At 44.1% G+C, this 15,290-nt stretch overlaps 1 protein-coding gene across 1 annotated transcript; it reads right to left on the bottom strand.

Moving 5' to 3' along the window:
- Positions 1-9,656: 9,656 nt before the first annotated feature.
- On the bottom strand, positions 9,657-14,266 carry Gpr50 (G protein-coupled receptor 50). The gene is made up of 2 exons (XM_027954508.2): positions 14,080-14,266; positions 9,657-11,305 (listed from the first exon to the last, which is right to left on the bottom strand). Exons 1-2 carry the CDS (start codon positions 14,264-14,266, stop codon positions 9,657-9,659), a joined length of 1,836 nt encoding a protein of 611 aa, XP_027810309.2.
- Positions 14,267-15,290: the final 1,024 nt, after the last annotated feature.

Raw genomic sequence — 15,290 nt, 5'->3', positions numbered from 1 at the left:
TCATAAGAATAAACATCCTTGAAGATGAGCTTCCAACAATCAAAAATACACACGTACACAAGAATGTTCACTGCAGCATTGTTGTAATTGCAAAATACCAGAAAAATGTAAATTCCCATATAAGGAAGCTGGTCAAACCCTTTAAAGTAGTGCTAGGGACATGGCTCAATTGGCTGTGTGCCTGCCTTGCAGGCACGGCACGTAGCCCCGAGTTCAATCCCTAGCACACAATTTTATAAGAAAACTAGAGATGAATATGACCTTAGAGGGCTCTAGAAATTTCTAACATGTTCTGGGGAATCTAGAACACCACACACATGCATAAGGCTGTTGTATATATTTAGGAAAGGTCCAAGAATACAGGAGAGTGGTTAAGTAAATTAAGCAACACTGGCCCAATATAGTCATGTGCAGCTATAAAAATAATAATGAAGAACTTTATAAGCTGATGTGGAGTGATTTCCATGGTATACTACACAGGTGAAAAAAATCAAAGTGTGCAGGGGGTGCACTTAAAGATGGCAAAGCAAGAAATTCCAAAATCATGTTTCTTCAAAAAAGCAATTAAAATGCTGCAAAAATTGACAAAAATAACTTTTCAGAACTCTGAAAATTAGCCTAAGCCTTGCAAAAATCCAAGGAGAGTTTATTCAAGGAAAGTCACTAAATCCTGGTAAGAACAGTGACCTTGGTGGTATTATAACTTGCCATAGTTCCCCGGCCCTCCCACAGCTCCAGAGTTGCCATAAAAACAGCCTCACAATTACAGTAGATGAATATCAGCAGCACAGCAGCCACCAGAGGGGGTAAAACAGGTCTGGAGGTACCCAAAGTCCCCATCCCCAAGAAATAGAGCCATTTGAACAAACTGACAACTTGCTGAAAGTGTCAAAGATCTTTATTTGAGCTGCCTCAGAGCTTGCTTTGTATTAATAGGCTTATCCCCTGGGTATTTGTCAAAAAAGGCATTGGCAGGCTGGGGTTGTGGCTCAGTGGTAGAGCACTCTCCTAGCACATGCTAGGCCCTGGGTTTGATCCTCAGCACTACATAAAAATAAATAAATAAAATAAAGGTATTGTGTCCATCTACAACTAAAAATAAATATTTAAAAAATGGCATTGGCAATTGTTTAATAATGGAACAGCCTGAGTTTACATTAGGTATTAGTAGGTGTTAAGGAGGCTGATCAAACCCCTTAAAGTAGTGCTAGGGACATGGCTCAATTGGCTGCGCACCCGCCTTGCGGGCACATAGCCACGAGTTCAATCCCTAGCACCAAACTTTACAAGAAAACTAGAGATGAATATGACCTTAGAGGGCTCTAAAAATTTCTAACATGTTCTGGGGAATCTAGAACACCACACACATGCTGTGTATATATTTAGGAAAGGTCCAAGAAGATACATTCAGAGAACTAACATAATCTCACTTCAAAGCTTACTAGAAAACTATAGTCGTGAAGAATCTATATGCAGAACTTACTTACACCTTTCCCCCAAATTCCATAGGTATAATCAAATATATTATAGAATTAATTGTAAAATACAAGACTATAAAACTCCTAGATAATATAGAAGAAAACCTAGGTAACTTTGAATTTGGCAATGATTTATTAGAGACAACAACAAAAGGACAATCTCTGAAAGAGAAAAATTATAACTTCATTAAAACTGCCTATTCTGTTAAAAGAATGAAAAGAGAAACCACACAAGGAGAGAATGTTTACAAACATATATACAATAAAATACTTTGTTTTAGTCAGCTTTTTCGCTGCTGTGACTAAAGGACCCCAGACCAGAACAACTGTAGAAAAGGAAAGGTTGATTTAGGGGCTCACGGTTTCAGAGGTCTTAGTCCATAGAAAGCTGGCTCCATTCTTCGGGACTCAAGGTGAGGCAGGACATCATCTTGGAAAAATGTGGAGACAGAGAGGGAGGGAAAGGGAGGGAGACAAGAGAGAGAAGGGGGAGAAGGGAGGGGAGAGGGGGGAGAGAGGAGAAGAGGAGAAAGGGAGAGTCTTCATTCCCCATATACAAATATATACCCCATAGCCACACCACCAATGAGCCTCCAGCCAAACCCCACCTGTCTTCAATTACCACTCAATTAACCCTACCAGGGATTAATCCCACCAGGGATTAATTCACTGATTAGGTTAAGGCTCTAACCATTTCTCCTCCAGACCTCCTTGCATTTTCTCACATGTGAGTTTTTGAGGGACACCTCACATCCAAACCATAACAGACTTGTATCCAAAATATATGAAGAACTCTTAAAACTCAACAATAAGGAAACAAGTCAGTTTAAAATGGATGGTAGAGTGTCTGGGCTTGTGGCTCAGTGGTAGAGTGCTGACCTTGCTAGATGAGGTGCTGGGCTTGATCCTGAGCGCCACATAAAAATAAATAAAGTAAAGGTATTGTGTGCAACTACAACTAAAAAAAAAATTCTTTTTAAAAGATGGGCACTAGATTTGAACAGACACATCAGCAAAGATGTATAGATGGCACATAAGCATATAAAAAGATGCTCCCTAGCACCTATTCAGTAGGAATTCGCCTTTATTTCTAACAGCTAGTTTTGCTGATGTAAGTTTCTTGTTTGAACAGTCTTTTTATTTCAGCACTTGGATTATTTATCCTACTTCCGTCTTCTCTTTATGGTTTCAGATAAGAAAACATCAGTTAATTATATAGAGAGGGCTGGAGTTGTGGCTCAGTGGTAGAGCACTTGCCTAGAATGCCTGAGGCACTGGGTTCAATCCCCAGCACTACATAACAAAACTAAACAAAATAAAGGTATTGTGTCCATCTACAAATAAAAATATTTTTAATTTTTTTTAAAAAATCATATAGAGAATCACTCATATGTGATGAGTCGTATCTCTTGCTGCTTACAACAATTTGACTACTTTGTGTCTAGGCATGAATTTCTTTGAGTTTCTCCTACCTAGAGGTCACTGAGCTCCTTAGAGTTGCAGAGCAATATTTCTAATCTAATTTTGGAGGATCTGGCCTTCACCTCTTTGAATATTCTCACTTTTCTGCTGTAGTTTAGATGGGTCCTCTCCAAAACTCAAGTGTTGCCAATGCTTTTTTTGTTTGTTTGTTTGGTTGGTTTTTTTGTTTTGCTTTGCTTATTAAATATTTATTTTTTTAGTTGTAATTGGACACAATACCTTTATTTTATTTATTTATTTTTATGTGGTGCTGAGGATCAAACCCAGGGCCTCACTCATGCTAGGTGAGCGCTCTACCGCTTAGCCACAACCCCAGCCCAAGGCCCTTATTATTAAAAACGTTTTACCCAGCATTTGATCCTTTTGCCCTACACCATTCTAACATATGAGACAGAAGTTTTCTCCCCTCTGGAGGATGCAGTACTAAGTTCACCGTCTTGGAAGTAGAGATCAGCCCTTACCAGAGAGCTGAACCTGCCTGCACTTTGCTCTTGGACTTTTCAGCCTCCAGAACTGTGAAGAAAAAAGAAAATTCTATTCTTCATAAATTACCCAGTGTGTCACAGTCTGTAATAGCTGCACAAATGAACTGAGGCATCAATCTCTTTCTCTAATTCCATTATGTTGGTATTTTTTATTGTGTCCCACAGGACTTTAGAGAGGCTTTGTTAATTTTTTCAATTGTTTTTCTCTGTTCCTCATAATGGATAATCTGAATTGTTCTATTTTCAAGTTTACTGATTTTTTTTCTTCTGATTTTTCAAATCTGTTGTGGGATCACCTTTAGTGAATTTTTAATTTTATGTTATTATTTTTTCTTTTTCCATTTTTTTTCTTGTTCTTTGGCAGTGCCAAGGATCAAAACCCAGGACCTCATGCATGCTAGGCAAGCACTCTACTACTGGGCTATAAACACAACCCTTGAGTCATTACATTTTTCAACTCTAGAATTTTTATTCCTTTTTTATAATTCCTATTTCTATTGATATTCTCATTTTGGTGAGACATCATTTTTATACTTTTCTTTAGTTCTGTAAATATTGTTTACCTTTAGTAATTGCAATGTATTTAAACTAGCTGATTTAAAGTCTCTGTCAAGTAAGATCAGTGTCTGTGCTTTCTCAGAAACACTTTCTATTGACTGGGGGTATAGTTTAATTGATTTCCCTATCAATTTCCTGTTTTCAATGTCATTGATTTCTGCTTTATACTTTATACTTTTCCTTTAATTGTTTTAGTTTTATATTAATCTCCTTTCTCTAGTTTCCAAAAGTGAAAGATTAGATTATTGATTTTAAATATTAGTTTCTAATATTTGCATTAACTGCTCTAAATTTCCTCCTAAATGCTACTTTCATTGCATCTCACAAATTTTTATAGTTGCATTTACATTTTCATTTAATTCAAAATATGTTCTAATTTCTCTTTAAACTTGGCTCATAGGTTTTCTTGAAGTCTGTAGTTTAATTTCTTTTTAAAAAATATTGGGTTTTAGTTGTAGGTGGACACAATAACTTTATTTTTTATTTGCTTATTTTTATGTGGTGCTGAGGATTGAACACAATGCCTCACATGTGCTAGGCAAGCACTCTACCACTGAGTCACAACCCCAGTCCCATGGTTTAATTTGTAATTATTTTAGAATTTTGCAGCTTTCCTTTATTGATTTCTGCTTTAATTTCACCATAATCTTAAAAGATTTTTATATGATTTCTATTCCTTTAAACTTGTTAAGGTATATTTTTTCTTGACCAGATTATGACCTATCTTAGTGAATACTACAGATGAGCTTCTAAAGAATGTATATTTTGCCTTTGTTGGACAAAGTATTACACAAATGTCAATAAGACACAGTTGACTGATGGTACTATTTTATTCAGCCACATCCATACTGCTTTTCCACCTGCTGGGTCTGTCAATTCCAAAGAGAGGGGAGTTGAAGTATACATCTGTATTTGTGGATTTGTCTATTTCCCCTTGTTACTCATATGTTTTAACATTCCCATTTATTATATAATGTCCCTATTTATTCCTCACACTTTTCCTTCTTTGCTTTGTCTGAATTGAATATATCTACTGCAGCTTTCTTTCAATTAACATTACCAAGCTATATCTTTTACAGTACATCCCTGTACCGTAATATAACTATGTCTCTATGTTTAATATAGATTTCTTGTAAAAAAAAAAAAAGGGGGGGGGGTCTGTGCCATCTAATTGGCATTTTAAACCATTTGTACTTCAGCAGTTATTTGTACAGATGAATTAATATCTCACATATTTCTAATTATTGTCTATGAATTACCCTATTCTTTCTCTATTTTTCCTCCACTCTTTTTCTGCCTTCTCTGGGTTTAACTGAGTGTTCTTTGATTCTGTTTTCTTTCTTCTCTTACATATCAATTATACTTCTTTTTTTTAATATTTATTTTTCAGTTTTCGTCAGACACAACATCTTTGTTTGTATGTGGTGCTGAGGATTGAACCCAGGCCGCACGCATGCCAGGCGAGCACGCTACCGCTTGAGCCACATCCCCAGCCCTCAATTATACTTCTTAGTTTGATTTTTTGGTGGTTTCTCTGAAGTTTGCTATATGTATTATAATCTAACCCACTTTCAAATAACTCTATACCATTTCTCAGATAAATACTCATGACAGATTGTTTTCAATTTTTTCTTTACTTTCCGTAATAATATTACTGTCAGTCATTCACTTATCTATAAAATATAATCATTCAATAGATTGTTGCTAGTAACAGACTGATATCTATTAGATCAAATAAGAAAAAGAAAAAATAAGGAATTTTATGTTATCTTCATTATTCTTTCTCTGATGTTTGTCCTTTATGTAACTGAAGAAATTAGCTGTTGAACCAGGCACGGTGGTGCACGTGTATAATCCCAGCAGCTCCCAAGGCTGAGGCAGGAGGATCACAAGTTCAAAGCCAGCCTCAGCAAAAGCAAAGCACTAAGCAACTCAGTGAGACCCCCGTCTCTAAATAAAATACAAACAAGGGCTGGGGATGTGGCTCAGGGGTTGAGTTCAATCCCCAGTGCCCCCCACCAAAAATAAGCTGCCAAAGTATATCAGTTTTTTCTTCTCTGAAGAACATCTTTTAATATTTCGTGTAAGGTAGTTATACTAGTGACAAATTCCCTCAATTTTTGTTTGTCAAAGAAAGTCTTTATTTCTCCTTCACTTTTTTTTTTTTTTTTTTTTTTGGACACAGGCATGCTCTATGTCTGAGCTATATCCCCAGCCCATTTTATTTTATTTGGAGACTGGGTCTCACTAAGTCGATGAGGCTAACCTTGAATTTGCCATCCTCCTGCCTCAGTTTCCCCAGTCACTGGGATTACAGGCATGCACCTCCTACTCCTATACTTAAACCAGGATGGCAGTCACATAGATGTGTGATATGTGTGTGTGTGTGTGTGTGTGTGTGTGTTAAAGATGGTCAAGCTGTCCATTTACAGTATAAATTCTATTTCTATTTAGCAGAAAAACAAGAGTAGAAACTGGGGAAAAAACTATCATTATTGCTTGCATTTTTTAAATCCCTTCATTGTAGAGACAAGCTCACAGGGAAACAGACTGTCTCTTGGAGGCCATCAGCAAAACTGGCCCTTCAATTGTCACCAGAAGCCTTGCATTGTCCCAGGGAGAACTATGAAGCACCTTAAATCTTAATGCAGAGGAATATCTTCTTGCCTTCATTAATCCAAGTGGGTATGGTAAACCAGAGATGTGTTTTGGAGGCTTCTTGACTTTGAGGTGTGGAGATAAATGGGTTAAGGGAGGGGCAGAGAAAAGCATTTCTGGGTGGTACATGCCCTGTTGCTTGTTCCTGTGGGTGTAACTTGGGAGGCAGGTAGTTTGGTGAATGCAGTTTTGGGGAGATGAGCAGAAGTAGGTGATGCAGCTATTTTTTTTTATTTGTTTATTTTTATGTGGTGCTGAGGATTGAATCCAGAGCCTCACACATGCTAGGCAAGTGCTCTACCACTGAGCTATAGCCCCAGCCCAAAGTAGCTATTTTGGTGGGACTGTGACTCTGGGTATGAGCAGTATTGCCAAAGTTGTAATCAAGGCCAGATAGTTTCGCTCAACTCTCTCACCTCCTTTCTAAACCCTGGAGATTGGTAGTTTAGAGCATTAGGACACACCACCCTTGGTTTGGACACTGACAATCTCTCCCAGAGCAGCTCCTTGGGTGGGGGTGAAGAGGAAGAACATGGAAAAAGAGGGGTGCCAATTTGTAAATACATGAGTAAGCATTCTTTTTAGCTCTCCAGAAATAAATAGCAGAAATTTTGCTCGGGGTAAGGGGCAGTCAGCCTGAGATACAGCAGTCATGCTATGGAACTTGGACTGCTGGAACTTGGGCATTGAAAGTTAAGATGGCTGGACAAGGTGGTACATGTCTGTAATCCCAGCTTGACGGTCTGAAGCAAGAGGATGGCAAGGTCAGTGCCAGCCTGGAAAACTTAGTAAGACCTGTCTCAAAATAAAAATAAAAAGGGCTGGGCCTGTAGCTCAGTGGTGGAACACCCCTATGTTCAATCTACATTATCACACAAAAAAAGGAGATTAAAATGACCTCAATCTGTACTGACAGTAGGACAAAGCACAGCTAGGACAACTACACATGTAGACTCTGGGTATCTATGTGTATGTGCATGTGTTAAATGGGCATCTTTTTTAAAAAATGAAGTCCTGCTATATATTATCTTGAATCCACTTTAATTTGTACCAAGGACTTTGAGAATTTTCTTATCATTAGAGCTTCTCTTGAGACCATTTCTGTGCTCAAGGCCTTGGGCAGTGGCTGGAGTTTTGCTACCCACATTCCACTAGGCCTCTCTCACTCCTGTGTCTTCTCCCATTGCTTCGTGGGCTCTCTTCCTCGGCACCCACAGTCTCTGGAGTCATGACATTATTGGGGCCTGACTTTACTCCTTCCACAGGGGTAAAAGAGGAACCTTAGGAAGCAGGAAGGAAGGTCCACAAGCCCAAGAGCAGGCCACTCAGGGCATCCAATGTCATAGCACTAGTGAGAACAAACCAACCCTGATGACCCCTCCTTCCCCAGACCCTCTCCAGTTTGAGAGACCACGAGGTGAGAGTGTTGGACACTGGCTGTGCAAGTCTGTGCAGGGTTGGAACTTGCACCCAAATCTTCTGATTCCCCAAGATCAGTGCTTTTCCACCCCCCAGCCTTGAACCCTCCCCACAAGTAACTGTGGTAGAATAAGTTAATTTATCAAGAAATCACACATTAAAGCCACAAAACCACTTTTATTTAATTGCTACCACAAATACAGAATAGAATTAAGGCAGTAATACATTCCCACTTATCCTTACAAGCTTTTATATGGTAAACTTTGCTTAAAGTGTCAATTTGAATCAACAATTGAAGTTTTTATTAAACAGCAGTTTGTTTGTTTGAATTTTAGAGGAAAAGCAATCCCTGGGTTGTCAAATGTACTGACTCGAGATGACTATAACTTCACACTCTGTGTCAGCTGAACCTCATCCAGGTGTGATGGAACTGACTGGTTTTGGCATCTCTTCCTCCTCACCCCCATCCCCTGCTAGGAGGGTCAGAGGAACAAGGTTTTGAAGAAACACTCATTTTATCTGCCACAGCATACTCCACTCACTTCTGACTAGATTTTGACTTCAAATTCCCCTTTGAATGGAAAAAAAAATGTAAAAACTAATTGTAAAAAAAATCAGGCTGTTTAAAAAAATCTCCAAGATAAAAGGCAGTTATGAATTATAATAATAAAAACATGAGCATAATTGATCCTAGCAACCACAAGTTTGGATTTTAGGAGAAAAGATTAGGTATAAATGTACTTATTTCTGTGAAAATAAATGAAAGAAAATCCTGGCAAACACTAAAAAAAAGGTAAATAACTAAAAATGGTAAAAACATCTCATCATTTCCCTCCATGTTTAACGATGAAAATCAGCACCAGTGTTTGAATTTTCACAAAATATAAATGATTTGGTGTGACTATATATTTCCTTTTACCACTTGATCTCATAGGCATAAACACTTATTTTAATAAGACCTTATCAAATTATAATCTTCAGATATGGATCATATTATGTTACTGGAATTCAGAAAAGAAACTTTCAAGTGCTTGCACTTTATTGTAACTGTTCTTCTGACTGCCATTAAAAGTACAACAAAGAGTTAAAAGCATAAAGCTGTGTAGTCACAATCACTTGACAGAAGTCATCACCAAGATGCACCTTTACCATTGCGCATGCACTCCTCCCCCACCCCTGGGGAATGGGAGAAGAAAGCAGAAACATGGCAGAGGAAATGAGGAATGGGGAGAAAGGGGAAGGGAGTGGGGAAAAATCAAAGTCTAATGTTTCAGGGATCACTGAGGGCCGAAGGTCAACTGCAGGAGGAAAGGAACACTTGGAACAACGGATGTTAAACTGGAGGGAAATTTGATCTCTAGGATAGCAAGCACACACAAACATGCACACTCACACACACTTTTTTAGAGTACATGATATCAAGGAGGAGTATGCCTGAAAGGTGGATGTAGCTTACACCAAGTCTGTGAGTCAGTGTCTGTGTGTGTTTCTGTGTATAGATGTATCTCACTTTGGATTACATACTCAAAACAGACTGGAAAGTGGACCACTGCTTGGCCACCCACAAGAGCACTTTTTACACAGCCATTTCATCAGAATCATCCTCAACATCAATAACTACAACCTCCTGGTAATCATTGGTGGCGGGAGTGACTACAGCAGGGTCAGGAAGGTCAGCAGCAGGGGTAAGCTCCAGCTGGCTGGCAGCAGGCTCAGGGGACACAGCGGTAGGGCTGGAAGCAAACTCTGGGAGGTCAGTGACGTCAGACTCAAGGCGGCTAGTGTCAATGGTCTCAGGGCAGTGGGAGGCAGACAGCTCAGGGTGTCCTGCAGCAGTGGGCTCAGGATGGCTGGTGGTGGCAGGCTCAAGGTAGTCAGCAGTGGTGGACTCAGGGTGGCTGGGAGCAGGCTTGACATGGTCAGTGGTGTCTTCAGGGCGGCTAGTAGCTGGGCTGAAGGCAGACTTGGCGTGGCTGCCAGCAGAGACGTGGTGACCAATGGCAGACTTGGAAGCAGGCTTGAAATGAACAGACTCACCCTTGAAATGGACAGAGGCAGGCTTGAAATAGACAGAGTCAGCCTTGAAGTGGACAGAGGCAGGCTTAGGGTAGACAGTGGCAGACTTGGGGTAACCAGAAGCAGACTTGGAGTGGCCAGAGGCAGCCTTGGAATGGCCAGAAACAGATTTGTGGTGGATAGAGGCAGATTTGCGGTAGGCAGAGGCAGACCTGGAACGGGGCTTGGGGTGGCTAGAGACACGATCAGGGTGGCCAGCGGCAGCATCACCAGGCAGTGGAACATTCCGGACATTCATCAGGGTTCCCTCCACAGCAGGACAGGCACGGGCACGGTCTTGTTCGCGAGCTTGTTCACGGGCTTGGTCACGAGCGCGGGCACGGGCACGGGCCAGGGCACGGGCCTCCCTCGTCTCACGAATATCAGTGATGATGCCAGAGAGGAACAGGATGGGGTGCCGCATAGCATGGAAGATGGTCCAGTATTCTCGTCGGAAATTCTCATTGAGGAGCCCGTAGATGACAGCGTTGAGGCAGCTGTTGAAGTAGGCTATGAAGTAGGCTGCAAGATAAAGCCAGTTGGGGATCTTGCCTGCCATCTCCTTTGGACTGACAGCCACCAACACAGTGAGCACGTTGATAGGGCACCAGCACACTGCAAAAAGGAGGAAGATCACAAACATGGTTAGAAAATTGCGAACCTCAGCAAGTTGGTTGTCAGGATTCTGTCCAGCTGGGTCACGGGCCGCCAGCACTTTGGTCCAGATTCTGATGTAGCAGAAACCAACTATGAGGAGAGGGAGGACGAAGTGGATGCAGACGATGGTCACAGCGAAGACAGGGTTGCTCAGATAGTTGAAGATGCAGGTGTAAGTGCGAGGATCATACTCGATGGTGCCAATGTACATGTTGGGCAGGACAGCCAGGATGGTCATGATCCAAGTGACAACCAGGTAGATGCAGGTATTGCGCACACTGAAGATCCGTTCATACTGGAGGCTATGGCAGATGTAGCAGTAACGGTTGATAGCGATGGCCACGATGTTGAAGATGGAACCGACCACACTCAGCCCTGTGATGAACCCAACCATCTGGCACTGGAGCTGGCTTAGGTCCCAGCCCCCAATGGACATGGCATGCAGCATCAGAGGGTAGGGGTAGATGGCCACCAGCATGTCAGCCACAGAGAGGCTGACCACAAAGATGTTGCCTGGAAAACATAGGGGAGGGGGGAGAAAAGGGGGAAGACAGAGAATAAATGGTTAAAGTGTGGAAATCTATATATTTAACGTGGAGGGAAAAGTCAACTGTATTGGTGACAATTTAGAATTGTAGAATTTTCGTTTAAAGAAATACAGTCATGTTTTTATTTTTACAAGCAGGTCTCAGGTGATTCAGATGCACATCCAGGTTTCAGAGACCTGTACTTTGCCCACCTTTTCTCCTTTGAAACAGTGTCATCTCTGCTCTGGGAAAGAAGTGAACATAAGACAGAAAAAGTGAGCACAAAGCATTGTGAGGAGGCAGTCATGGTGAGGCCATTTTAGAGAAAAACAAACTGTAAACTTTTTCCACACCGAGGGAGGGGAGAAAGCCGCTGGAGGGGAGAAGGAGGACAAAGAGTTGTCCTCAGGAAACAAAGAGGGTGGGGCAAGGAGAACGTAGGAGTGTCATGAAGCCCCCACCTGAATAATAATAATAATAATAATAATAATACCGCCTCTCCTTTTTCTAGCCTGGCATTGAATTTATAGTGAAAACATCTAAAGGGAATAGTCTGATAAAGGGTGTCACAGACCATTTTCTTAAGCGTTGCTGTTGAAAAAAATCAGACAGGAAACAAACACTAAGCCCAAACACTTACCATTTTCCAGGTAATCTAAGAGAAAAACGTGAGGGAAGGGGTAATGCCCTGTAAAATTAAGTCTGAGACCAAAGAAATTTGAGAGCGGTCGCGGGTGGAGGAAAACCCAGTCCCCGCAAAGAGCAAGTCACTAGCGGGTTCAGCGCCCTGCCCAGGCCCCGGGCTTTACTGAAGCCTGAGGGCTAAACGGGAAAGTGAAAGGGATCCCCCCATTCCCGTTTTGCAGGGTAGAGGTGGGAAGGAAAAATAAAATCTTTAGCAAAAAGGAGCAGAGGCCAAGTGAAGGCGCAGAGCCCTCTTTCTTTGGAAACACCTCATTGCTAATTAGCATTGGTTTGGCAAAATTATTACACTTCGTGGTGGACTGGGAGAAAACAGGGCTTTTTAAAAGGGCAAAGGTATGGCTCCTTCAGCCTCCTTCCGCTGTTGCAGCCAAGACTTGGTCTCAGCTCTTTCTACTGAAAAGGTTATTTCTAGGGTTTCCCTCAAAGTAACGAATTTGGGAAAGAAAAGTGGGGAAGACAAACAAAGCTTTAATAACAAAACCACAACAATCATAAAAAAGTTTATTTGAATTATAGAAAGAAAGGAGAGAGAAGGAGAAAAGGAAAGGAAAGAAGAAAAGCAAAGAAAACGGGTTTTGTAAGTGGTTCCCGGGGCTCCGTGAGTCTGCACCTCGAGACTGCACCACTGCCATGAAGGTAAGGTCCAAGTCGCTGCCCCCACGTCTCTGGGATACCAAGGAGAAGTCCGACGCACCCACCAGAGTTTGAAAGAAAACTTTTAATGACTCTGAACATCATTGAATTTTGAAACTTGTGTGTTTTGATCTCCTTGTCCCAGCAAAGTATTTTTCCAGAGTCCAGACCCTCTTCTCCCCGCCGCGCCCCGCCCGCGCGCGTCTGGTAGGTCTGCGACCCCCCTTAGACTCCCTAGCTCCCCTCCACCCAAGCCGACAGAGACCTTGGCGGCTGAGACCCTCCCTGGGCACCACCCTCTCCCTCCCCGCCACCAGAGCGCGGAGTTTGGGCTCCTCGCCACTCCCCCTTCCCTCCAGAGCCTTCTCCCGCCTAACCTGAGAACAGGGCTCGCCGCTTCGCAATGTCTGTCGCCCCCACCCACCGCACAAGTTGCCGCATCCAGCATTCACCCACGCTGCCCCACCGCCCCCGGCATCACTCGCCGCTGCCCCGATCCCTCCGTACCCTGCTAGAAGCAAGGGAACTCCCACTCGTCGCTCCCAGACCCTGGCGCTTTGTAGTCTGAGACCCTCACCCTCCCACAGAACTCTCCGAACACTCTGCAGCCGATCCCTCCCTGGTTCTGCTGCCTTATATTCCACCACCCCCGTCCCTGGTGCTGAGACCCAGAACCTCTCCACCGCCACACTCTGCGACCTCCCGTACCCTGCTTACAAACCTCAAGGATCTCCGTGGTGGTCGCCGAAGTCGCTGCCACCACCTGCAGCGCCAGCCAGCCGAACGCCTCTCCCCGCCGCGCGCCCTGGGACGGGCGGACGGAGCTCGGCTCCAGCAGGCTCAGACCTCCCGGCTCGATACTCCGGCACGGGGGTCTGCGCTCCGCCGCCCAGGAGTCGCGCTGGAGCTCCTAGGCTGCGGTGAGCGGGGTCTTGACCGTCCTTGGGCACGGCTGCAGCGTTGCGCTCTGGTCAGCGCCGCCGCGGCCGCCTCGAACTTAACTTTCTCAGGTACAACGCTGCTGCTCCCTCCGCGTCACTTCAGCCAGAGGTGCCTTGGCGCAGCCACCCCTGTAGTGTCAGGCTCGGCTGGCTGTCCCCGGGCAGCCGCCAGACTTTCCACTCAGGTGCCAACTCTCTCCGTGTCAGATCCTGACCCCACAGAGTTCAGCCAGCTTCCCGCGCACCTCAGGAACCCGGGCTTTGTTCGTAGATGTCCTAAGCTAATTTTATTAACTCCCCCAGCCATAAGAAGAGCTAATTTCGTGGACCCAGGCACATCACCCACCTCACTCCCAGGTTTGGGGAAAATTGGGAGTAGGGGCGTTCAAAGTGAGGGAGTCTTTATTCGGGGCACCCAAACCAACACCCTAGGGGTTGTAAGTTGCAGCACACTGAGTAAGGGTGGAATAATATAGCTTACCAGAATTCCGGAGCTTCTTGTTCTTCGTCACCGCCAAAATGACCATGGAGTTGCCGATTAGGTCAACGACGATGGTGATAACCATCGCGCAGAACATGAAGGTGATCAGAGCCGGTGGGTAGTCAGGTTGAGGCAGATTACAGCCGATACAGCCATAAGGGGTAGGAACCGCCAGGGTAGGCCCCATGTTGCTCATGGAGACCGCTAAGAGATCCCGGCACGCCGGGGAAGCAGCAGCGGGTCCGGACCGTAAACACCTGCGCTGTCACCGGGAGCTCCGGGAAAGCGTGGCTACCTCTCCGAGGCTCAGAGAGCAAATGACAGCTTTCTGCCCCTCTCCGATGAGCTTTTAAAGCCTCAAGAGGCAGCTAGCCCCACCCCTAACTCCTCCCCCTGACCAATCAGAACTCCTTGATTACCCCCGCCTTAGTCACCACCTCTTCTTGGACGAATCCACAAAGAGGTGTCATCTTGCTTCCGACTGCCTTGTATGCGCTTCCCCTCTAGCCAGCTTCCCCCTCCCAAATCCCTCAGGTACCTTGCATCGTGACTAGCTCAGAATCCACCTCCCCCTCCCTAACAGTCACTGCTTAGCTGTTTCTAGCCAGTTCTTCTCCCCCCTCCAACACCAACACCTGGCAAAGAGATGTAGATTGCAGAGCGGGGGCACAGGGTCCTGCTTAGGGTCTACTGATAACCCAAGGCTTCCACAGCCTTCTTCGGGTCCTGAGGCAACAGCAGATGGCTCCTTGAATCCTGTAGCCTCACCACTACAGTTTTCTTAACAGGTTAATCCCACTACCAGCACTCTTGCCAGTCCAGAGCCTTCTGCACCCTATGGGGAACAGAGGACGGCCCATGGGGACACCTACTTCAAATAGGGATCCCTACTTTCTAGGGAACTTATCCCTGTTCCAGTCCCTGTCGGGAGTCACTTGGCTCCCTTTGCTGAAGCAGCGATTAAACCGCACCGTCGGGTATCGGTTTTGCGCTCTCCATTAAGAAAGGTACAATGATCCTTGCTCTGGAAGCGGGCCGTGGGTCTGCAACCTGAGAGTGAGAGGAGGCAGTCAGTGGACATTCGGTCCCTAGCTTTCGAGCAAGCGAGAGCGGGGACCTCATCCCTTCCAGCTGCCGGCACCTGAAGGAGGGAGTTCAGGGGATGCTTTGGGATAAAGTAAAACGGACAAGAAATCCCTTTTCTTCGGCTG

This window comes from Marmota flaviventris, chromosome X, assembly GCF_047511675.1.
Source record: "Marmota flaviventris isolate mMarFla1 chromosome X, mMarFla1.hap1, whole genome shotgun sequence".
Lineage (NCBI taxonomy): Eukaryota > Metazoa > Chordata > Mammalia > Rodentia > Sciuridae > Marmota > Marmota flaviventris.
This window is presented reverse-complemented; position numbering and strand designations above follow the sequence as displayed.

What these genes read in the sequence shown, in the direction of transcription:
- Gpr50 (XM_027954508.2), bottom strand. Translation starts at nt 14,266, where the DNA reads ATGGGGCCTACCCTGGCGGTTCCTACCCCTTATGGCTGTATCGGCTGT. An exon ending in CAAGAAGCTCCGGAATTCTG is followed by an intron (nt 11,306 to 14,079) that starts GTAAGCTATATT and finishes TATGTTTTCCAG; the next exon opens with GCAACATCTTTGTGGTCAGC.